This window comes from Perna viridis, chromosome 4 (assembly GCF_037379345.1).
Source record: "Perna viridis isolate PV_CMFRI_1.1 ecotype Kerala chromosome 4, ASM3737934v1, whole genome shotgun sequence".
Classification (NCBI taxonomy): Eukaryota; Metazoa; Mollusca; class Bivalvia; order Mytilida; family Mytilidae; genus Perna; species Perna viridis.
The window spans coordinates 15217869-15243149 of record NC_142448.1 but is presented as its reverse complement, the minus strand read 5'-3'; the positions used below and the strand labels follow the sequence as shown (position 1 = coordinate 15243149).

Genomic DNA, 25281 nt, shown 5'->3' with positions numbered 1-25281 from the left:
GGACATGTGCCTTCTCTCAGGTCCACTTCCTACCATTCAAAAAAGGTTGTTAAATTGCTATAGGAAATCTGTGACATCCTGAGCACTCGTTCACACACTAGAAAAGTATCTTATATTTTGAGGGGTGTCGAAAAAAAATAATGAGAAAATTGGAAATTTCCTCCCATCCAGCAAATGAAAATAAATGACCAGTCATGTATCGAAGAATAAAATATGAAAACAAGTTAGATGAATGGTAATTTATAATTATTTGTATTGGAAAAGTGGGTTCACATAATATTATATTAATACCTATTTGTAAAATCTTCTGTGTGAAAGTTATTATTTTAGTTACATTTGGAAGCACTTGTGCATGTCTGAGTACTGTCGAACTCACTTAGTCTAGCTTATGTTGTCTAGGAATTTATTTGTTTTATAAATGTTAAATTTTTTGTGTATATAATACAATATTTTTTCCTACATCGAGTCAGGAATGTCCGTGTCCTTACCAAACTATCAATTTCCTGGCTGCATTGAAGATACCATCAATAAGCGTAAAAAATTAAAGCAAAGAGAAAGTGCAATAGGTAAAAGGATTGAAAGCTGCACAGATGTGTCTTGCCAAAGAGCCATACAAGAGGAAATAGCCCTGAATAAGTACGTTGTACAATGATATAAATATACACATACAAAGTTCTTATATATATTCATCTGAACAAGGGAAAGTTGAGGAAAAAACACAGCAGATATCAAGCGAACAAGACACAACTGGCATCCCTACAATAATGAACTATAAAATAAATCAAAGTACTCTTGTACTGAACCAATTTATATTGATTGTTTAAATTTTTACGCTGCATACAATCATCATATTGCAAAAGTAGGGTTAAGATAAAAGCAAAGAACCAGGGTCATTTTTTAACGTACCTAAACACAAGTTTGTTGTTATAAATTGTTATAATTATACACTTTTATTTAAATTCACCATTCTGATTACAAATGACGATCAATTTATCTTTAAAGCATCACATTAAAATTCTATTGGCACCTTAGCAGTGTGCCAGTGACTGTGATATCTAGGTTCATTGTCAGTTTACGTGGAATACCTAGATCAATGAACACAAAACTCAATGACATCCTCCATAGTTGAACTAAAAATACTAGTTGGCATTTTTCAGTTTCTATATTATTAAGTCGAAATTCAATTTAGCAAAACTGTCAGTCAAATTATTCAAATTTCAGCCACAATCATTGAAATTAAACCTGCCCTTATTAACATTTACATGAACTTCTCATCTATCTACAACTTATTCTCAGTTGATAAGCTATTATATAGTTTAAATGTTACAAATTGTCGCACAGACACCCACACAGATGATTAACAAAGCAATAACACCATACCATAGACTGACACAATTCCTAAAAAAATTGCATGATCAAAATTACTATGCCACCATCTGCGCCATGAAAACTGATTTCTTCAATGTGTCATAGTTTTCCTTTCCTCTTTCATCTACCATGGACTTGGCTTTTTTATGAGCAACTTGGCTGGTGTTTCTAGAAAAGCAGAGGACGCTTACCCTACCGCTGCACCTGGTCCATGCTCTCAGTTTTTAGTGGAGTCCGAGTTGCTCATTTGCTTTTGTTACTTTGAATGTATGATTTTAGTTATTTTATGTTCTTTGTTGTGCATGTCTGTTTTCCATGTCTGGTCTTTGTCCCTGGATTACATTCTTTTGATTACTGCTATAACCTTGGTTCCTTTGATTACTCTTTGATTACTGCTATAACCTTGGTTCCTTTGATTACTCTTTGATTACTGCTATAACCTTGGTTTCTTTGATTACTCTTTGATTACTGCTATAACCTTGGTTCCTTTGATTACTCTTTGCAAAGTTCTAATAGTCTATTTTTATTTGTCATTTCTTTTTCCTACAACCACGCTAAAATTCTGTTGAAATTAAGACCAGTAGACATTTGTTTTCAACCAAGCAGTCACTTTTAGTGCCCAACTAACTTTTCTTGCCCAAACACTGCATGACATTTTTTACCAATGGTATAAGAAATCAACCCGAAATAATGTGGTAATTGGAACAAGGGGAGGTCGACTCATACATCACAATTAAAGCCCTAGAGGAAATGGCTTTTTGGAAAGTTTTAAGGAAACGTGTGTAGGATTTATAGATACTCTGTCACTTACGAAAGAGCTTCCAGTAAAGCAGAAAATGGAAAATAAAAAGTTTCAGTCAGGTGGTGTTAGTAACCAATTTATTAAGCATATCATATGATGCTCATGATGCCATCGGGGACGTGAAAGCTTTGCAAATGCTGAAAAAAATGATTTATAGTCACCCCTTGACTGTTGAATTCATCATTTATAAATCGCCTTCTTCGTGAAAAAAACCTCAACTGGCATACATCATAGGTTACTTTATCATGCTGGGCAAATTAGGTTAAATGATTCAAGTCACAGGTAACTTTATCATGCTGGACAGATAAGGCTAACTGTTTCAAGTCACAGGTAACTTAATCCTGCTGGACAGATACAGTTCACTGATTCAAGTCACAGGTAACTTTACCCAGCTGGACAGATAAGGTTAACTGTTTCAAGTCACAGGTAACTTAATCCTGCTGGACAGATAAGGCTAACTGTTTCAAGTCACAGGTAACTTTTTCATGCTAGACAGATAAGGCTAACTGTTTCAAGTCACAGGTAACTTTATCATGCTGGACAGATAAGGCTAACTGTTTCAAGTCATAGGTAACTTTATCCTGTTGGATAGATAAGGTTAACTGATTCAAGTCACAGGTAACTTAATCCTGCAGGACAGATCAGGCAAACTGATTTAAGTCTCAGGTAACTTGATCCTGCTGAAAAGACAAGGTTAACTGATTCAAGTCACAGGTATCTTTAACCTGCTGGACACAACACTGATTAACAATAGTACTGCAATCTTACTTGGAACTTTGTGTTTTTGGAGATTTGATATTTTCTCTTTGTTTTGTCAGTTTTGGTTTGATAGTTTTCCATTGTCTTCGACACTGCATGCCTCTCCAATAAGCCTGTATCAGGGAGGCAGCATTATAAACCTTCTCCTGTCTCATGGCTTCTAGCTGTTGTCTAGTTCCTTCACTGTAATAATAATTAACCCACTATAGTCATTATAATCGTAACCAGCAGCAATTAATTCTAACTGAGATAACTTTTACATACAGTGCCTTAAATTTCAAAAATACCAAGAAAAATAAAACTTCATTCAAACCATTTCCTTCAAACAATAGAAAGAATTGCATAGTGCTTCACAAGTTTAGAGTTCATGAATTATACTTGACTAAGCAGTGTTAGTTGCAACAAATTGCAACAGGTACATTCACTTGTTAGAAATATTCAATAGCCATTTAGTGTAATCAAATTAAATGAACTTAAATATCAATCAGAACTAAAGACAGATGACTGGCAAAAAATTTTGACTCATATCAGGAGATAAGTCTTAGTTTAGGCTGATTTAATTGTGACTTTTGTAGATTAAACATGAAGTAGGGATACTACTAGAAATTGATAGCATTATAATGAGAATAGGTATGGTGTAGATGTCAGACAACAACCCCACCAGGATGAGAATGTCAGCCCAAGGCCACCCATTCATCTTCAATGAACAATAAAAATAACCCTCATACCACAGTGCAGGCTGCAGCTGTCCCTAAAACAATATTATACACAGGCACAGCGAAAGAACTTTGCATTATTTTCATTTAAAACCTTATACAAAACATGTCTTTGAATTATAAATCTCAAGATCTGAGTATTATTTTTACCATTGGCTATATAAGTGTTCTATATTGTATATAATCATACCTAAAGAATATATGTTTATTTCCTATCCTCCACTGTGTACTGACATATGGCAGTTTACTATCATCCATAGCCTTTAAAAATTTCTCAAGAATAATCTACAAAAAAACATGTCACATGACAATCGTTCTCCATGAAATGTTTTATAATAAAAAAAGAAGGAAGTATTTCAATTCTTTGTGATAACTACTAAGATATATATATTTTTCATCTTCAAAGATTCCAGACTCATATATTCTAGATCTTAAACATCAAACAAATTATTTATTGTAGTATAATTGCCCAATTTCAAACTGTTTTGCAAGGTTATCTTCCTTTTACAATGCATTATTCAAATTATCCGTCAGCATTCATTTCAACCATATTTTTCTAGGAAATACATGTCTCGGTTTCAGTTTCAGGTGCAAGGCATACAGGAACGTATGTAGCTTTTGTACTTTAAAGATTATTGAAAAGATATATGAGGATTTTTGTATGATTACCTTGCATTGTTCCTGTGGTGAGGTAAGCTGATATGGATTATGTAATCCCATGAATACTCTATATCTGTGGTTAAACATCTTAAATCTCATTCTGTGGGGTATTCCTGTGTAACCAAAGTGTTATCAATAATAACAATGGATGGATTACATATACCAATAATACAATTTTAGAGACTTATTTACACACAATAAGGAATGACTGATGAGATAACATCCTGAAATGACATGACATATTAAGTTAAAGCTAGATTTTTTTGTGTAATGGAAGATTTCAACTGTTTTTACTGCAACGCCATATCTACATAGCAATAATTCAACTTTTTTTATTGCAATGCCATGTATGCATAGCAATACATATAACACATTCTAATAACATACAATGTGTATCAATAATTTTTTTTTGTAGGAGTATCCTGCTCACATTTTAAGAATTATATACTATAAACATACTAAAATACAAAAACAGTTTTGGACCAAATCTTTTGCTGAAAAAGTGACAAACACATTTTTCTCCCTTTTGAAATAGACAGATGAAAAAAACTGAAAGTCCTCCATAATATGGAGTGCATATGCCAAATATTCAAGATCTCACATTCGTTAAATCAAAATTAGTTTGTATCAGAGCGTCTGAATTTTAAAAAAATTGAGATTTACTACAAATATACATACCCCCAGCCATTAGCTGGACAGTTTCTAATAACTGCAAAGACCTTAGTTGTCTAATGACTACCTCTTTATCAAATGTATCCATCTCTCCTCGGTCATTTGACTACAAATAATTTATTCAAGACATCAGTTCGATGGTTGGTTCTGTCATATTTGAGACACTTCATTGCAATGTAAAATTTGCCTTATAGAGTATTTTTCAAGTTAAAAACAGACTGAATACAATAAATGTAAAGTTGTCCCTGATAATTCCATAATTAAGTGGGCTTGGTAGCCAGATATCCAAATGAAATATTAGTTTCCAGTGAAAACATAAAGACTAGAATTATTCATTATGTTTAATACATAATAGACTTACCTTGATACACTGTACAAAGTGACATTTAGCATGGACCATAGTTTTGAGTAGATTGTGTAACTTGGATTTAAAGTCTGAACACAATGAACCTCTAGATTCACTGAAATAGAAACAAGCTAATCTACAGCACAGCCAGAAAGGTTCCAGGACCTATTTGTTCATGATTTTGTTAAAAAATCCTTTCACTACAATTTCAATTTAACTTTGTTAACCAACATTTAACTAATACTTCAAACAAAAGCTAAAACATGATAATTCTAATCATAAGATTCTTCATGCATTTATTACATCCACATTGGTTTTACCGGTACAGTTTGTTTAGTGAGAGTAATTTTCAGATTGGGGAAAGAAACTTATAAATGCTTAAAATCTAACTACAAGTAAATTCGGCCAAAAATTAAATTGTCCCGGGACTAGATTTTATAAATACATTCACCGGAGCTCCGAGATCCGTTCATACATGCATGAATGACCAAAAATAGCTGTTTAATCCTATAATAAAAACCAAATTATATTCTCTTGGTTTACTTTGCGACAAAAACCATAAAAATAAATAGCATCAAATAAGTTCCTTCATTATAGAAATACATTACAGACAGAATATAAGTCCAAACTAAACAGCAGCAAAACTGAATTTACATCCTCAAAAACTAGTTGGTTTAAAGGAGTATCCAGTAATGCTTTAATTATGCAAATAAAGAGTTAGACTAATTTGCAGATGTACCAACTATTAAAAAGATGAATTTTGTAATTTCCTTTGCTCCCACACTGATGTACAATACATCACTCTTATACATGACATTTATGCACTATTAGTGTATATTAAGAACATACCTTTTACTAGAAGTCCCTACTGGTAAGATTCTGTGTTTAATACCTTTAGGACCATTGTCTGTGAAAAAAAGAAAGAAAGTTATGATTAGATTTTTAGACACATGATTCTATTGCTGCTATGTGTCAATAAAATTGGATTTTAGGTAAAAAAAATATTAATAAATTCCATACATCTAACTTAATAACTTTCCTGATTGGAGCATTCATGTAATGTTGGTCATGTTTTGTGTCCTTCTGTTTATATTGATATAGTATTTTAAAATGATGGCTATGTGTTCATTCTAATTATCACTCTAGTAATTTTTTTCCTTAACCTCTATTACATAAATACATCCTTATATTCAATTTTAAAGATGGGCTATATATCTAAATATAGATTGTGTTAACAATAGAAACATATCTAGATCTTATTGTCCACAATAAAAAAAAATCCTGATATTTTCACACTGTTTTTCAAAGTTATGATTCCTATACCTCTAGACATTTTGATTTCCTGATTGAAGAGGTGTGTAGCAAATCCAAAGTTACAATTCTGTTTAGATAGCACCCACATGATATCATCTGGTAAATGGTCACGATTACTTGGCAAGAAATCTGCAGTATCATATACAACACGGCCAGAAAAATGACGAATACCAAACTGGTAGTCTGACTTAGGCAAGGGCTCAAAGAAACTGTAAAACAAACAGTTACTCATTTCTACTCATTTTCCAAAGTAACAAGAAATCTTACATTCTGCTTAGTAAATGTCTTTAAATCTATAAAATCCATTGATAATTATATACATTGTTTCTTTATTAGGATCAAACATCTTTAACATCAAGTTATAGAGTTATTTTCTTCTCACAAATTGAATTTACAAATTAAGTTTGTTTCAATTTTGCTCTATAGAAAAATTTTATTTCTCAAAAAAATCAAGTATTCTTTAACATCACACTAAAACTCACCAAACTTTAAGTTTTTTTCTCAAACTTACTAATTGTTCACTCTGTGATGAACTTTAACCTTAGATACAAAGGACTCTGATGAGGTTTTAGGCTGTGTACATTCTGTGTCGAGAATATTTAATATTCCACTTCTCTGAAATTTCACAACAAATAATATATTACATATATATACCTATTGCTATTGCTTCAATACACTATGGTTGAAAACATACTTCAATGCAGATAAATTCATATCTACAAGAAAAGAGTAAAAAGTTTTCAAACAAAACTAGCAATACTGTAAGCAAGCAAAGAGAATACCTCCAATTCAAATGGAGATAGGAGTCAACCATCAATTACAGTAACCATATGCCTATCTACATCTGATGCAAATCCTTCCTATAAAATTTCATAATAATCTCTTGAGCAGTTTTGGAAATGTATCATTTTTGAGTTATTATGCAAAACCTTAAAATTTTATTATCTCACATTGGAGTCATATTCCTCCATATAATCAAAAAACAATTTTCAGACATTTACCATTCCTATTCATTCAACAATTGTCTAAATACTTGTTATTCCCAATGAAATCTGTTTGATATCAGCAGTGTTAAAACAACTAGAAATTTTATGAGTAATCTCACAAAGAGAACACTCCTTGCTCTAAATGGAGGTATATATTAAATGATAAAACATTTAAATTGGATTATATCCTTTTGGAGACCTTTGATGGTATTTAAACTTCTTCATGCACATCTACATATGATGCCTAACCTTCCTATGAAATTTCATCAAAGTCCATTTTGCAGTTCAGGAAAACTGCAGTTGTATAATCCTTTAGTTGGATTATCTCCATTTGGATCCAGCCAACATAATTATATTCCTTCTCACATATCTAAATCTAATGAACCAATTTTCCTAAAAAATTTTATCAAAATCCTGTGAATTATTTAGGAAGAGTTGTGCTTATAAAAACTGTTCACAGACAAAACAGACAGAAGAACCGAAAGACAGGGCAATACCCCGCAAACATGAATCTTATTTGTCTTCATATAAATTAATTTGATTTGTAATAAGTTTTCTGATTGGAAAGTTCTCTTTGAGCAATGATTAATGCCCATACATCCCCAATACTTACATGAGACGACAGTAACTCTATAATTGGATCATTATCGAAGTAGTTAACATCCACATCAGATTGGACATCTTCCTCTCTCAATGATTCCATTGTGGTTTTAAAGATATGAGTGTTATAGAAATGCTGCATAGTCTCAGCACATAGGTTTATACATAACTGTTCTAAATGGTTAGTCTGAAAGATACGAAGAATAAATTAGTTAATATACCAGTACTAATATTCTCCCTCCCAAACAGCTCTTAAAGGAGCCTAACAAGCACATTGCTTACCCTACCAGAGCACCTGATGTCACTCAAAGTTTTATTGGGAGTTCATATTGTAAATGCTTATGTTTTTTGTGTGATGTCTTGTTTTTCTTTATCTTCTTTAAATGTAATTGTATTTTTCATTCTGTTTGTTACATTGTGTATGTAGATTGTCTCTGGTTCCTGTGTTCATGCTTAGGTCATGTTCATAGATTCTGATGTCTCCAAGTCATCCTATTTTTTGATGGATATGTTCAAAGCACTCTCTATGTTCTGTTTGTCATTTTTTTTAAATATTCACTGTCATTATTGTTTTTTTTTTAATGGTTATAAATGCAACTTAAGTAATGTTCAAGTAGCCTCATTATTTGCTAATATGTTCCGTCTTTATTAAGAAAGACAGCATATAAAAAAATATTTGTAGTACTGTACATGTATTAAGAAAGACAGCATATAAAAAATATTTGTAGTACATGTATCAATATAAGTATTTAAATAGTAGACAAAGAAATGTTATCAAATAACTCCATTCCATCAACATGACTTACTTCAGCAACTTCAAAACCAAACATATCAACAATACTGATGAAGCCATCATATTTGGTTTTATCTAACTGACTAGAGGTACTACATGTCAATGATGGCCGTCTACTAGACAGGGAATCAGGAGATGGTAACTCTGAAAAGATACAAACTTTTTTGTGATCTGAAATCTGTCATTTCTCAATTCACTGATCAGTTATTAATTGTGTCTGTGATCAAGCAAAAGCTTGGTGTATATAACAATGAATTATTGAACATTAGAAAGGTTGAAATTGAATTGAAATAATACAGGAACGTTTATTTTGAAATAAATTAAAGCAAAAATATTATCAAATAAAGAGTGTTGCATACCTAAAAGACCATATAAACGCTTTAAGAAAAGTCAACTCTGTACCAGAAAAGAGCATCCTTTTGACAGGTTTTTTTATGGGACTAAAAAATGGAAATGGGAAATGCAATCTGACAAAAGAAAGATGAACATCCTAAAAGGTCACAAACTGTTTTCAATATTTGCAATGAAATACTCCCATAACCATTCTGCAGTAGGCTCACAGTCCCTCTTCCAAAAATGGTCCCCTTAGACTAATTTCTGTGAAAATCAATCCCACTCTAACTTCTAAATAGTTACTAACCATTCACCAGTGTAAGAAGGGTAGAATCATGGTGACTAACTTTAATCACTGCTCAGCCCACCTCCCATAACATTTATCCTCCTTCACTGATTTATGTTAAAACCAATCCTATCAAATCTAACCATTCACAAATGATAAAAGGAAATGTAAATGAATGGATGAGCTATCCAGCCAACAACATGCTATGACACAATGACATACATAAGGATAGATGGACAGATAGACAAACATGTCAAAAACTTGATACCCATGCAGCTCATTGTGAGGGTATAATGATCACTATATACAGCCCAGCTATTAAAAGGTTTATACAATAAACTTAGCAGGAGCATATTCTATTTATCCTAATCAATATAATTAAGTTGAAATCAATTTTTGTTATTTATGGAAATATTCTTCCTATAAATAATATGACTACTGCATTATTTTATCTTGTTGATAACAAATCCTACCTTGGTGTATGTTAGATTCGGTACTATCTGATAACAGTGAACTAATGGAAGGTCTCTTCAGACTGTTCGCTCTTTTTAAAATGGCTGATACAGTTCTACAGTATAATGCTTTGGCAAAGGCATCTCTTGTTAAATTAGCCTGCACAAAGTAAGAGAGTTGGTTATAAATTAACATATTTAGAAAAAAAGATGATAATTGATTGGATAAACCATGGTTATAATGTGAATCAGTAAAAAATGCCATAAATATAGATTAGATTGATATACCATAAGTCAGAAACCATTTTTGGTGCCTCATGCACCTGTATCAAATGATACATGTTGTATTTCAATTTTTGTGAAATTCAGAATAGTTCAGTGTTACTGAGCAACATCATCCATTTGGTATAACTTGGTATTTTAGCCACGCCCCCCCCCCCCACTAACTATGGAATTATTTCAATGGGGTATCCGAATACACTAAAAGCATGCATGTAAATAACAAATGGAGCAATTGACTGACAGTTGACAGTAAACAGTATTGAAATGTGTTTAAAAAAAAATGTTTATTTCATATCATAAAAACAATATATTGCGATTTTATTTTTGTTTTCTGATGTTTTCGAATCAAAATATAAGAATTGTTTTAAATTATTGGTAGATTATTGGATGTAAATGACTTTGGGTTGGTTTACGCTGCAACATACTCAGTTTATTCAGCGTAAACAGATCCAATGTCGTTTATATCCCATAATCTAACCAGCAACTGAAAACATTCCTTAAATACAAAATGATGAAAGAAAATGTCAGTTTTTATTGATAAATATGCTGTCTGAAAAAACAACTAAACTGGCAAAGGGGCTGAACATATCAACAGTGATAATCCTACTTACAGTATATACATCAGCCAATGATTTACAGACTTGTCCTCTGGTGTTCCTTGTTCTAGTGGTAAACCCTCGATAAAGGGCCACACCAGATACACCCAATAACGCTGCTACCGACTTGATTTCTAGGGAATCAAAATAATAACTGTATTATTAAATGTAACTTGTTACTACAACTCATTTAAAAAAAAAAATTCATATACATAAGTTAAACATAACATACCACTAAAGAAAGCAAATAATTTCAATTTTTTTAATTAAAAAAATATATGTATACTGATTTCTTAAAAATTATCACAAAACAGCTACATTATGCAGGCCAACTTCCATGATTAAAAATATAAATTTTCTACAATACATTGTATAAATGTCTAATTCTTACCATTATTACCAACAACATCTAGTTCTAGACCTGTTCCTTCAACAAACTCTATGTTGCCTAGCAACAAGACTGCAGCAAATATTCTCATTACATCAGAGAAAGGAATGCCCAGTATGGAGAGACATGTCTGAATAACATTAGAATTAATTATTTTATAATCAATAACAAAGAGCTGCACTTTAAGCGCATGATACGCCCATTGCCCTTTTAACTTGTCCTTATGCTTTTAATGAATTTATATGATCAACTAGAAATGCTGTGAGCCTCCCCCATCCCCCAAAACATAAATGAAAAAAGCCCAAAAAATTTGACACTATCAAGGCTACCTCAAGTTTGACTAAGTTTGTATTTTTTTTTCATTCATACATTTCTATCTCGTTCAAAACACACTTTTCTGACAAGGTTACCAAGTACCTTTTATATTTATTAAGGCATATACATTTATACAAATCAGACGGGAGCTTACTTCAATATATATGAACAATTAACCAAGGTTTCATAAAAGTTAGTGTAAGTGTTTTTGAGTTTTTATGCAAAAACATGAAACCCCCCTTTTTTTACGTATAAAGATTCATAACACAGAAACGAAAAATATGAAATTTATAAAAATTGAAAGGGAGCTTATGTCAATAGATATGAACAATTCACCAAAGTTTCATAAAAGTTGATGAAGTGCTCTTGATTTATTGTCTGAAAACTTGAAAATCCACCTTTTTCATAAAAGTAGGTGAAAGTGTTTTTGAGTTATTGTCCAAAAACTTAAAAATCCCCCTTTTTTTAAGTATAAAAATTAATAACACGGAAACGAAAAATCTGAAATTTATAAAAATTGACAGGGAGCTTATGTCAGTAGATATGAACAATTCACCAAAGTTTCATAAAAGTTGGTGAAAGTGTTTTGGAATTTATTGTCTGAATTGTTGAAGACGGACAACGGTATACAATAATACGTCCCGTCTTAGAGAGGCCTATTAAAAAATATTAAACCTAATAACTGAGTAAAGCTGAAAGAACATGAAAAAAGACTAAACGTGTATTAGCTAGGCTTTTGTATGTTTTCAAGGTTGTAATAAAACATTATACATCTGAATACTATCTTAAAATACCATATCTCCTGACCTCAGCAGATATTTGTACTAAAGACTAACAATTGGTGTATTTGTATGTTACAAAACATATGAAGTTAATGCATTATGGATTTCAGGAACATTGACAGAGAGAGATCACTGTAGGATGTCAAAATACTGTATTGGTCAAAAGCCTGTACATAAAGTTTAAAAACAATAGACTCATGAGAATCCATATAATTACCTTCCATGCTTCAAATCTAGTTTTATCTTCCATATCATTTAAATCTACACTCCCACTACTGAGGTATCTAAGGTTATGTACAGAATGGCCTGTTAGATGTAGCTTGGCTGAAACAGTCAAAAATAACAATAAAAATAAAACAAAGTGTTCTATGGTATATTTATAAAAATGGCAAAGCTTATTTACAATAATATAGTTTATTACAACTAAAAATTATTTCATGATTAACAGACCCTTTCCTCATCTCTAATGATGGTGCCTCATAGTTTTTGTTGACTTTAAAATAAACACACATTTTGGGCAATATAAAAAATCATTTTCAAGAAGTTTTCCTTTGTCATTGATTTAATTGCCAACAAAGAATTGAAAACTTACTCAGATCGGTCAAATAGATGTTAAATGTGTATATGTAGTGCTGGAATTAAATCTCAACAAGGATACCAATATAAAGTGAAGTCCAACTGTATGGCTATTTCATACATAACATTTTTCTTATGATGAAATTTCATTCATTATCTCTAAAAAATGTCAAAATGTCTGATTATTTATGGAAATTGAAACTAAATTTATTTCGCTAAAACAGCCTTAATCTAAAGCAGAAATACAAAAACTGATCCAGTTAAAAACTACATGAATTTATAAGAAATCCATCTCAGATTATTTTTAATGCCAATGAGTACCTTTTTCTTCCATAGATAACCCTGACAACATCTGGTAAAAAATATGGTAGTTTTTCTCATATTGTTGTACATTGCACACTCTAGACTGAAATACAATATATACTTGTTCATTATAGACCACTTTTAAGTGTTAGTTATTAATGAATAGTGTACACACTACAGGCTCAACCTAGCACATATGGAACATAATAATTAACAGAAGGGTCACCTGAGGTTGTAATTTTACATTAAGAAATGTATTAATATCATTGTTATATCATTTACCTGCCTCAGGTAATTTAATCAATTAGAAGCAAACAATTATAGAAGTTCATGTATCAAGACTGTCTTAATAAATACTGCTTAACATGCAACAGAAGTTTAGCCATAGGAGTAATTGATACATAGACAGATGGCGTGTGACAATATATTTCTACTGAATTTGTCATCCCTTATATTACTCATGTATTACTAATTCTTTCATTTTTCATTTAATAATAACAAGGTTCACTATCTGGCACAAGGTTTTCTTCAGTATTTGGTTTTTCAGTATAGATAATCCTATATCACATCTATACTGTACCATTTTCAATGATTTCTCACAATTAAATGGAATGAATGCAAATAAATCCTTCATTTCATAAAATTAATTAAAACCTGATAACTAGATGTCAGTTTGATGTTTCTAAGATCATTTAATTATACAGAATGATACTCTTATAATGCCGACGCAAACATTGTATATTTACCCTATCCAAAAGATAAGCATGCACTTTGGTTCTGTAGATGGCAGCATCTGTTAGGAAGTTCTCAACAAACATTCCCTACAACAAAGAATAATTGAACAAAAATCAACAAAACAAAAAAATGGTGCTAATGGAACATTAAGTGATACCCTGCAAGTAATACTGAATAAAGGGAATGGCAAAATGTTCAAAATGACCTGACTTGAAAACTACTGACAATTGAACTTAGCTTGTATTATAGGATATTCAATTGTGCAAAGTTTCAACAAAATTGATTGATCCATTCTCAATGTCATACTTTAATGAGCAAATACAAAAATATGAGTGGCCATTCATGTCATAGCAGGAAAGTAAAGCAGTACCATCAAGCATTAAATTTCTGCTTCTTGCGCCTCCTGACATTAATTATAAATTTTGTCAAAAATTTTGCAATGATGTGTGTTAATTTTGCATTGACGTCTGTTTGTTTTGCAAAAGAAACTAATGATTTTATTTTTGACTATTAATTTTTAATTCAGTGTTGTTTGTATTTAGAGTAATTGATCTTTGATTTGCATTTTTATATGTTTCTAAATTAATTTGTTTGTTTAGTTTTGATGTCTTTTGCCCAATTTCCCGCCCATACAGACAGAATGGGTGATTTCTATATATCCCAAAAAATTGGTTTAGTCATGGTTTTGATATTGATACATACAGCTCTACTACAGTCAGGGTTAGTTATAGTAACAGCACTAGTTATACTTACTGCTCTACTACAGTCAGGGTTAGTTATAGTAACAGCACTAGTTATACTTACTGCTCTACTACAGTCAGGGTTAGTTATAGTAGCAGCACTAGTAATGCTTACTGCTCTACTACAGTCAGGGTTAGTTATAGTAGCAGCACTAGTAATGCTTACTGCTCTACTACAGTCAGGGTTAGTTATAGTAACAGCACTAGTTATACTTACTGCTCTACTACAGTCAGGGTTAGTTATAGTAGCAGCACTAGTAATGCTTACTGCTCTACTACAGTCAGGGTTAGTTATAGTAGCAGCACTAGTAATGCTTACTGCTCTACTACAGTCAGGGTTAGTTATAGTAACAGCACTAGTTATACTTACTGCTCTACTACAGTCAGGGTTAGTTATAGTAGCAGCACTAGTAATGCTTACTGCTCTACTACAGTCAGGGTTAGTTATAGTAGCAGCACTAGTAATGCTTACTGCTCTACTACAGTCAGGGTTAGTTATAGTAGCAGCACTAGTAATGCTTACTGCTCTACTACAGTCAGGGTTAGTTATAGTAGCAGCACTAGTAATGCTTACTGCTCTACTACAGTCAGGGTTAGTTATAGTAGCAGCACTAGTAATGCTTACTGCTCTACTACAGTCAGGGTTAATTATAGTAGCAGCACTAGTAATGCTTACTGCTCTACTACAGTCAGGGTTAGTTATAGTAACAGCACTAGTTATACTTACTGCTCTACTACAGTCAGGGTTAGTTATAGTAGCAGCACTAGTAATGCTTACTGCTCTACTACAGTCAGGGTTAGTTATAGTAGCAGCACTAGTAATGCTTACTGCTCTACTACAGTCAGGGTTAGTTATAGTAGCAGCACTAGTAATGCTTACTGCTCTACTACAGTCAGGGTTAGTTATAGTAGCAGCACTAGTAATGCTTACTGCTCTACTACAGTCAGGGTTAGTTATAGTAGCAGCACTAGTAATGCTTACTGCTCTACTACAGTCAGGGTTAATTATAGTAGCAGCACTAGTAATGCTTACTGCTCTACTACAGTCAGGTTCAGTTATAGTAACAGCACCAGTTATACTTACTGCTCTACTACAGTCAGGTTCAGTTATAGTAACAGCACCAGTTACACTTATTGCTCTACTACAGTCAGGTTCAGTTATAGTAACAGCACCAGTTATACTTACTGCTCTACTACAGTCAGGGTTAGTTATTGTAGCAGCACTAGTTAGGGAACGTAACACTGTCAATGTAGCCGAGAGATGTTTAAAAGCATCTGTTTCTGGACCTCCACCAGCAATGTCAAACAGCTGGCGTAATAACTGCATAGCACAATAGGTTTTACCACTTCCACTCTCTCCACTGCAAGACAAAAGGGTATAATATATGTAGGATTCACAAACATGTCTGGTTCCACAAACATAACAGATTTCACAAACATGTCAGATAATACGTCACACAATCACAAACTAGTCTTTCTCTCAAAGGCAGTCTTCATTGTTGTAATGAATATGCCGTAAATAAACGCCAGATGTTCAAACAGAAAGGAGAGTTCGGCGGTGTCACGCAGTCGGAACATTCCTTCATCATTTTATCGGATGTAGGTTTTAGTCCAACAGAGATTGTATCCTATGAGAACCAGTATATTGAGATTGTGTTCTCCTCTTCATTTATTCATTATTAAGTTATTATGGATTTACTGTTCATTAGTTGTACCTGAACTGCAGCATAAACAGAATGCAAAATATTTGAGCTATAGTAACCAGTCCTAAGATGTTTTCTAAGGCCATGAATCAACCAATAAACAAACATACAAAATAGAAAGAGCTTAATTTTTAACTATTGCTTAAGCATTCATGAGTATCCACAAGTGTGTAAGTTGAGTTAAGTGTGCTTTTGCTTTGAGAAAAAACACTTGGGAATGTAAACTCCAAAGCTATGAATAAGAGATATACGTTTGTGCCAATTTTACATCCTTTTGCACCACAACATTTTTGTGCCTGTTTTTTATTAGTGCCACTTACCTTTAACAAATGTGAACTCATTTGTGCCATAAATTAAGTATTCAATTGGGCAAATTTTATTTAAAAAAAGTGAAAGGAAACAGAATGAACTTGTGAGCATAAAATGAAAAAAATTGAAATGTTTTGAACAATGAAGAAATGCCCTTTGTCCATTTTGAACAATTCGGAACATATCATATGTGATGGTATACTGGATATCAAACTGAATTACTTGCGAAAAACAAACTTTAATTGAAATTTCTATATCTGCCTCTTGTAATTGCTTCTGATTTCTGTTAACTATTTTGAGAATAATAGATATTGTTTCAAACAATTTAAAACAGTTTTTTTATGATTGTTGGTTTACGCCCTTAGAACACATTGATGAATATAAACCATGTATTGTACTGGTCACACACACATATATATGGTGAATATATCAAGGAAATATTATTTCTCTAAACTCCATCAAATTCATAAAAAACAACATTAACTGATTTGTTGGATATTTGGGAATCAGACATGCTAGTGTGATCAAAGGACACATTTTTTGAAAGTGACTGCATCATAGTAGGACATGACATGTTTTGCAATTTCCAAGACATGAATAAATATATCATACTTAATATGATAGGATCTGTTTGTGAAATAAGACACCTATGTGGAACAGGATATGAATCTGTGTCTTACATATATACTCTATATAAATATATTAGGAAATAGGGAAACTATATAAATTTTAGTGGCAAGAACAATTAAAATATATTTTTCAACAAGTTCTACTAAAACAGAAAGTCTTCAGCTACAAGTAATTTACCAGTATATATGTTCTGTTATTTTTTTTTAAATACCTTCCCTAACTTCACATACAGATGATAAATGTTGCTATATCAACCATTGACACAGTCAAACAGGTGTTAAACATGTTTATGACCTATAGATCTTACAGCTTCAGGTAGACAATGTCAACTTACCTGACAATAATAGCCTGTGAATGTCCGTTTTCTGAATGTTGTTGGACAGAATCTTTGATTAATCTTTTCAACATTGACCAGGACTTGGTGTCCATGAGGACTTTCTCTGAAGGTCTCTGGCAATTACTGTTTACAGACACAATCACTGGACCAATCTTGTTCTGAAAAAAGTGAAGAGATAAATAAGATTTAGGAATTAAAAGGGAGATAACTCTGGAAAGTGTAATGAAATGGCAAAGTAGTAGAGTGAGATTACCCAATATCTAAATATTATTAAATGCATGATACTTTTCCATTAAAGATGATATTACAAGAATAAGTACAAAGGTACTGTATACATGTGCTGTTGTAAGTTATCAAATTAAGTTTAAAATTCATAATTTAAAAAAAATTCAAGGTTTTTTTTCTTCCTACCTTATCTGTACAATTTTTTTTTCACTTTTGAAGGGCACACATAAGATACCCTTGTAAGACTGAAATTCCTAAAGTAAACATAGAAATAAATTCAAATAAGTTTATAAAAAAAGTTCTATCCAATTATTTCTATTTATCAGTCAATTTAAAGTAATAATAAAAAGTACCATGAACATCAATAAAATACCCATATATTCTAAATAACATGTCTGAAGTATTTACAAGGACATTATATCTGTATCTTTAGGGTATTTATATTGGACATTGACCATTAGATTGTGCCCTAAATTTTTAACACTGGCTTGCGTCTAATGACGAAAATTTTACACCAAGTGTTCTACTAAGATTATAAATACTTGTTTTGGACTAATTTAAGAATGATATTAACAGCTGTGCTTTGACAGCCAAACTGCTTGGTCATGTTTATATAAACTTTCCATTACAATAGATGTATACATCCTTTTATAGTATACCAACTTAAGCAATGTTTTAGTAATTGTTTGAGATACATTCACACCTTTCCCTTTAAGTCTATTCTAACCAAATAAGCAGTTGTAGACAAGTCTTTAAGTCCTTTCTTGAAGAACTAGCAATACAGATTGGTAAAAGTAAGAATAGCAGTAAATACATGATTTACATGTAATAGTTTAGTTAGTTACTAAATTCATAAAGAACTTTAAAATAATAATCTTTATGAACATTATTTTCAAATTTTTAGATTTTGACAGAAAATAAAAAAAAGTAGATATCTAATGATGATATTTGTCACATACTTTCTTCCGTTTTTCTGGTGATCAATAAAGAAAACAAAGGCCATCATGTATAAACTGGTCAGGTGATATTTGTAGATAATATATCACAAAGAATTTTTTGTATATTGATCAATTATGGACAATTCTGTAGTTAATTTCAGAGTATTTTTGTGACAGTATCATAGAATCAGTTGATACTATTCACAGCCCATTAGTTATATGATCAAGAATATTAACCTTCAGACAACACCAGTACAGATATATAAGACATTATAGTTCACACCCTCTGATGTGAAAACAATTTTTTGTTCTAGATTATTACAAGTGGAATGTACTTTATAATATAAAGTAGAGCTAAATTCTACACATTAGTATAGGATAGAGACTCAGATTCTCTTTTGTTTTTACTATCCTGATGTATTTTAAACAACATATAATTCCCAATTAACATCAAGAAACAATCATTGATCATTTCAGACCAATGTTATTCTCAATATTGGGCCAGTAATTCATACTAGATTGCTTGTAGGGAATAAAATAAAAGAATCTTGATTTATTTAAAGTTTAGTTTGCAGGGTTTGAGTACAAGAAATTACTCTGTATCTTTCTAAGTGACAGATAAGAATAAGATCTTTTTTTAAGCTAACACTGCAAATTATTTCATGAAAACTGGAGTTCTTTATAGTTTATCTTTTCAGATAAATTCTATCAGCTAACCGATACAAGAAAAATATCTAATCACCTATTCCTAAGCACTGGCTAGATTTTATAGTTTCTATCACTAAAATCCTATGACAATATAAATTATTTCCCATCACAATACATAACCCTACATAAGCCGATATAAGTAATGATTGGTGACCTTTTATGATGAAAAAGGACAAGAAAATAGCAGTTAACTGATGTCATTTACCTAATCTTCTCTGTCTAAGAATCTGGCAAAATGTGTATAATTATGGCATATGAACAAGAAAAATGCATAGATTTTTTTGTTGTTGCAATATTCGGGTATTTATATTTCATAACCTCCAGAAATAACCATCTAAGTATTTGTAAAGTTTGCCTTTTTATGATATTGGTACGTCATATTTTGTTATAATGCACTTTGGAAAAATGGCAAGACACTTTTCCATCACTTATACCCTGTATAAGAAGTCAAAAAATGTAAATCACAGATGCTTCTGGACAAATTTAAATTGCTTTTTGGTTGCTATATAAATGAATTAGATATATTTGAGGCAAAAAAGACCAAACTGTGAAAAATGATGTGCCACCCATTGCTTTCTTCTTACACAAAATAGTACTTAAATAAAACATATCATACAGAGTCTTGTTCAGGAGTACTTGATAAAGATATTACATTCATGAAACTTGTTTAAACGTTAAAAGAAGACAGGTAACATAACAAGAGGCTCCTAAGAGCTAGAATCCTCACCTGCTTAAATATTTGCCTTTCCAGGGCAATAACTCTGACCCCTATGTTCTGTTTATAGTAACAAAGGCCATGTTTTTCAACAGATCAAAAATCATAACACCAGTTCTATGCAGAATACCCTAAAGAATATTCAAACCAAGTTTGGTAAAAATTGGTCATGTAGTTTTCAACCTCTTTTGGCTATTAAAAAAAACAAAAAACATCAAAAAAAGGTCAATAACTCCAACATGGCTTAACAAATTTCGATGAAAATTTGACCAGAGGTAGATCTCATCATGCTGAACAGATTACGGAATGAAAAAACATCAAAAAGAGCAAAGAAAAACCATCAAAAAGGGCAATAACTCCAACAAGGTTTAACATATTAAAACAAATTTGACTCACTATGCTAATCACTTTTGCCAAAGTCAGAATTGGCGTAATTTAATGGGTTTGGAGATATATGCAAAAATCTTCAGTCTGACCCTTGTGTTCTATGTTTAGTAACAGCTGCCATGTTTTTTGACAGATAAAAAATCTCCACTTCAGTTCTATGCAGAATACCCTTAGGAACATTTATACCAAGATTGGTACAAATTGGTCAATTAGATTCCAAGGAGAAGAGTTTTGAAAAATTGTATACAATGATGTACAATGATGATGACAGATCCCAAGTGATGGCATTAGCTCACATGGCCTTGGGCCAGGTGAGATCAAAATATATCACCAGGTTTTGGAAAAAAGGGTGCCAGAAAAAAGGGCTTCCAGAATAAAGGAGGGTTCCAGGCTAATTTTTTTGCTTATATTTTTGACATAATGTGTGTTAAGTTATACCATATTTTTCAACAAATGAGGTTAGTATATACAATTACATAAGGTTTCAGATATACTCTTCTTTAGCTTGAACCTTCAGTTTTATAAATAGTTGTCAAACCTCTATTTCAATTATTCAACTTAAGTAATCTTAAATTTCACATTTTACTACATTTAATGGACGGCTATTTTATCTGAATATTCATTATAAACAGATTATGTGTCAATTTGTTATGGTAAATAAATTTTTTAACTCTTATCTCCAGAACAAATCACATTTAATCCACTAAGTAGTATTCATTCAAACAATGAAAGGAAATAGAAAAAACTTAAATGTTTTAATTAAATAAAAAATAAAACATACAAACTACACAATGAAATAAGATTCTTTTCATCGATAAGTAGTACAAACAAAATAGAATTCAAACCATTTTGTGGTAAAAGGTAAAATAAATGAAAATCCTGTTTAATTGTATATGAACAGTGGCTATCATCTAATAAAGATGAACAATGAACAGACCCTTTCAAGCAATGTTAAACTGGCAAAAGTTTACCAATAGTCAGAATGTACAATGAGTAACCTTCAGAATGTTTTTGTAGCAAACTGAGTATTGAGATGCGAAAAAGGCAATATGTTGTGTAATAGTGCTGACTTGATATTTACACACAGAAAACAAACTGGTCTGCCCATAGTCCTGGGTCTTCATTACAGTTGGTACATAAGTACAGATCAACACACTAAGTCTGGTTTTAGGATGAGGTGTATGTATTTAACTTTTTCTTTCACTGAGATCAGCAAAATGCCTAAAATAATTTATTTGCTAAGGCTGAAAAAAATGCTATGCAATAATTTACCTCATATAGGTGAAAGGAATACCTTGTCTGCAATAATTTACCTAGCATAGATGGGAGTAGAACCTTACCTGCAATAATTTACCTTGTTTATGTAGGAATGGTACCTTGATTTCAAAAATTAACTTGGTACAGATGAAAGTAACACCATGTCTGCAATAATTTACCTGGTAAAGATGGGAGTAGAACCTAGCCTGGAGACATCTGACCACTGTATCCTCAGTCATTGGCCCTACCAGATGAGTTAAATCCTCAATACAGGAATATACACTCATATCTACAATGCTTCTTTGATCTGAAATAAAACAAAAATCATATTATACAAAGTTACAAATACATCATGTAACTATGCACTAACCTCAAACACAAAGAGAATTAAGATTCCTCTAAAATCTTTTGATTTGAAAATTTCAGTGCAAAGGATTAAAGTATGTAACATTTCAACCAGATTTACATACCGATAATTATCCTGAAGACTGTTTTCCTGAAAATTTCATTCACATTATTTCAAGCTTAAAAAACTTATTAAGAGGAAGCAAAAATCTGATTGCTAAACCTTATGTATAAAAACAAATTGGCTTTTTAAGTAGTAACTAAGAGAAGAAACGAATACAAAATAGATTCCATGACATCACTGTAGCATGCATGCTTTACTTAAAACATCAGTGGGAAAAACTTCTAAAATCATGTTGACCATTCATTCATGATCACTATTATAGGTGTACCTTTAAAACATTGAACTTGAGGAATTTAAGTCCTTCAATATTCATATGTTCATGTTTCATTCAAAATACATCTCATAAAAGCTATTTCCAATAATGCTGCATGCAATACATCGATTAAAGTCCAAAAATCACTGAAAAGAACAAAGAATACTCCTCTGGGAAAAACAAAACAGTGAACTATATACGAGTCTGCCTGACAAAATAATCTCAAATGACAATTAATGTCAATAAAGTATAAATAGTTCATGAAATGGACTACAATAAAATATAGATCCTGTCTGCTGAATAGGTTAGTTAATATAAATTGTTTCCTCTAGACAAATATCTATAATTAGTCAACTTTGACAATATTGGACATGCCAGTGACATGCTTCTTACTAAAATTTGAGATTTATGATTGTATTTACTATAATTTCTGTTGTGCTCAAACATATTCAAAGATGAAGTTCCTGAATTATGCTGTAAAGCATACTAACAATGACCAATGTTTACTGCATATGTACAACCAATACTTTCAATAACCTAAGGATGACTATATATATCTTATGGAGAAAAAGAACTGGACATTCTTACTTTGTAGAAAGTACTGCAAAAATCAAAAATTTTAATTAAACGTCACAGTTGAAAGCAAGAAACTAAAGACAATTTTATGGGACAAAATCCTGTTAAGAAAAATGGAGAGAGTAAAGATTGTATGATTATAAATGTACTTGTACCTGCCAAAGAAAGTTCGTGTCACAACCCTATCATAGCATGCCGATTTTAGTAATTCATAAAAATTAATTTCTACTTACAATGAAATTCAAATAAGAGTAAATGTAAAATTGATTTTATTTCCATTTCTTCTCAACAATTGATCAAGGAAGGCTGTTACTGTGACCTATCATATATCTATTACCTGGCTATGTATACTGTAGGTGGGATTAGTAACATGAAGACCAATGTATAAACATTAGAACACTTTGTAGGTGATTTATACAACATTACAATGAAAATTTCACAGGTTAAACATCTATTCAATTTCACTTGACTCCTTTTGATCAGTTTTAATGAGGTTAAATTCCATCTTTAAATTAAAATGTTGTATAATATAAGATTTCTACACCTTAAAAGTATCTGGCTCGGTCATTAAACGATAGCAAGGGAAACTGGTCATAGCAAATCTTACAAGTTATAGTATATAATTCTACAAAAGGTAATCCAAAGAAAGTTCTGCAGTCCTGCCAACTATTTTGTATACAATATACACAGTAACTCTGTAACTGATGAAACTAAGTGTAATTTTGAACTTTAAAAAGTTTAAAAATAAAGACATGAAAGGCAAGGAAAGAAATCTGTAAATTGCTCAATGTTATATCCTAAATTAAGTGTTTATCCAATATGAATTTTGGCATAATCTTTTAATCATTTAAATTATCATCCAAATCACTTTATAAAAATGTATACCAGTACATGGAAGTATTATATAGAAACACCAATATAAGAGTATTCTTGTGATAAGATAAAAAAAACGAAAGAAACAAACCAGTTTTAAATGAAGCAAAATGGTAAAGGAACATTTCTGTACAATAGTTATAATCTTTTGTTGTTTTTTTTAAAATTAATTCCTGGTTTAATTTCTATAATATAATCCCTCAGAAATATCCTAACAACCACTTGTCTGGTTTCCTTGCATGGGTCTTTTAAGTGTTAACTCGGCATTCAAAATCATCAGAAAAGAATTCATATGACCCTTCCTACTCAATGTTAAAACTTAAAATGATGAAAATAGTATTGTGTATACTGGTCTTAACATAAAATAGCATTATGTATACTGGTCTTAACATAAAATAGCATTATGTATACTGGTCTTAACATAAAATAGCATTATGTATACTGGTCTTAACATAAAATAGTATTGTGTATACTGGTCTTAACATAAAAAAGATACATTAACTGTCAGGAAAATTACAATAACATAATCGAGTATTTAAAGAAATAAAAATCATGAACAAATGGACGATTTCTTAAATCATAAGGATCTAGTAAATCTTAAGTACTGTAAGAGTAATCAAGGGAACACAGGTTATAGCGGTAATCAAAGAGTAATCAAGGGAACACAGGTTATAGCGGTAATCAAAAGAGTAATCAAGGGAACCAAGGTTATAGCGGTAATCAAAAGAGTAATCAAGGGAACCAAGGTTATAGCGGTAATCAAAAGAGTAATCAAGGGAACACAGGTTATAGCGGTAATCAAAGAGTAATCAAGGGAACACAGGTTATAGCGGTAATCAAAAGAGTAATCAAGGGAACCAAGGTTATAGCGGTAATCAAAAGAGTAATCAAGGGAACCAAGGTTATAGCGGTAATCAAAAGAATGAGATCCAGGGAAAAAGACCAGATATGGAAAACAGACATACACAACAAAGAACATAAAGGAACTAAAATCATATATACAAAATAACAAAAGCAAATGCGCAACTCGGACTCCACTAAAAACTGGGAGCATGACCAGGTGCACCGGTAGGGTAAGCATCCTCTGCTTTTCTAGA

General features: G+C 31.6%; 1 protein-coding gene across 6 annotated transcripts in view; it reads right to left on the bottom strand.

Moving 5' to 3' along the window:
• LOC148619029 (uncharacterized) overlaps positions 1-25281 on the bottom strand; it is a 44026-nt gene that overhangs the window by 4283 nt on the left and 14462 nt on the right. For 5 of the 6 annotated variants that reach the window (XM_088578511.1, XM_088578510.1, XM_088578512.1 and 2 more), the window contains 19 exons: positions 22193-22320; positions 17781-17941; positions 15991-16165; positions 14076-14150; positions 13348-13432; positions 12668-12774; positions 11357-11483; positions 10981-11099; positions 10109-10247; positions 9030-9160; positions 8237-8410; positions 7149-7252; positions 6647-6846; positions 6173-6230; positions 5339-5438; positions 4984-5083; positions 4315-4418; positions 3836-3930; positions 2939-3112 (listed from right to left, as the gene is read on the bottom strand). In XM_088578511.1, the coding sequence (XP_088434637.1) occupies positions 2939-3112; positions 3836-3930; positions 4315-4418; positions 4984-5083; positions 5339-5438; positions 6173-6230; positions 6647-6846; positions 7149-7252; positions 8237-8410; positions 9030-9160; positions 10109-10247; positions 10981-11099; positions 11357-11483; positions 12668-12774; positions 13348-13432; positions 14076-14150; positions 15991-16165; positions 17781-17941; positions 22193-22320 (2356 nt within the window). Of the gene's footprint in view, positions 1-2938; positions 3113-3835; positions 3931-4314; positions 4419-4983; positions 5084-5338; positions 5439-6172; positions 6231-6646; positions 6847-7148; positions 7253-8236; positions 8411-9029; positions 9161-10108; positions 10248-10980; positions 11100-11356; positions 11484-12667; positions 12775-13347; positions 13433-14075; positions 14151-15990; positions 16166-17780; positions 17942-22192; positions 22321-22750; positions 24082-25281 lie in introns of those variants that run through there. The other variant, XM_088578515.1, reaches the window with a different exon arrangement.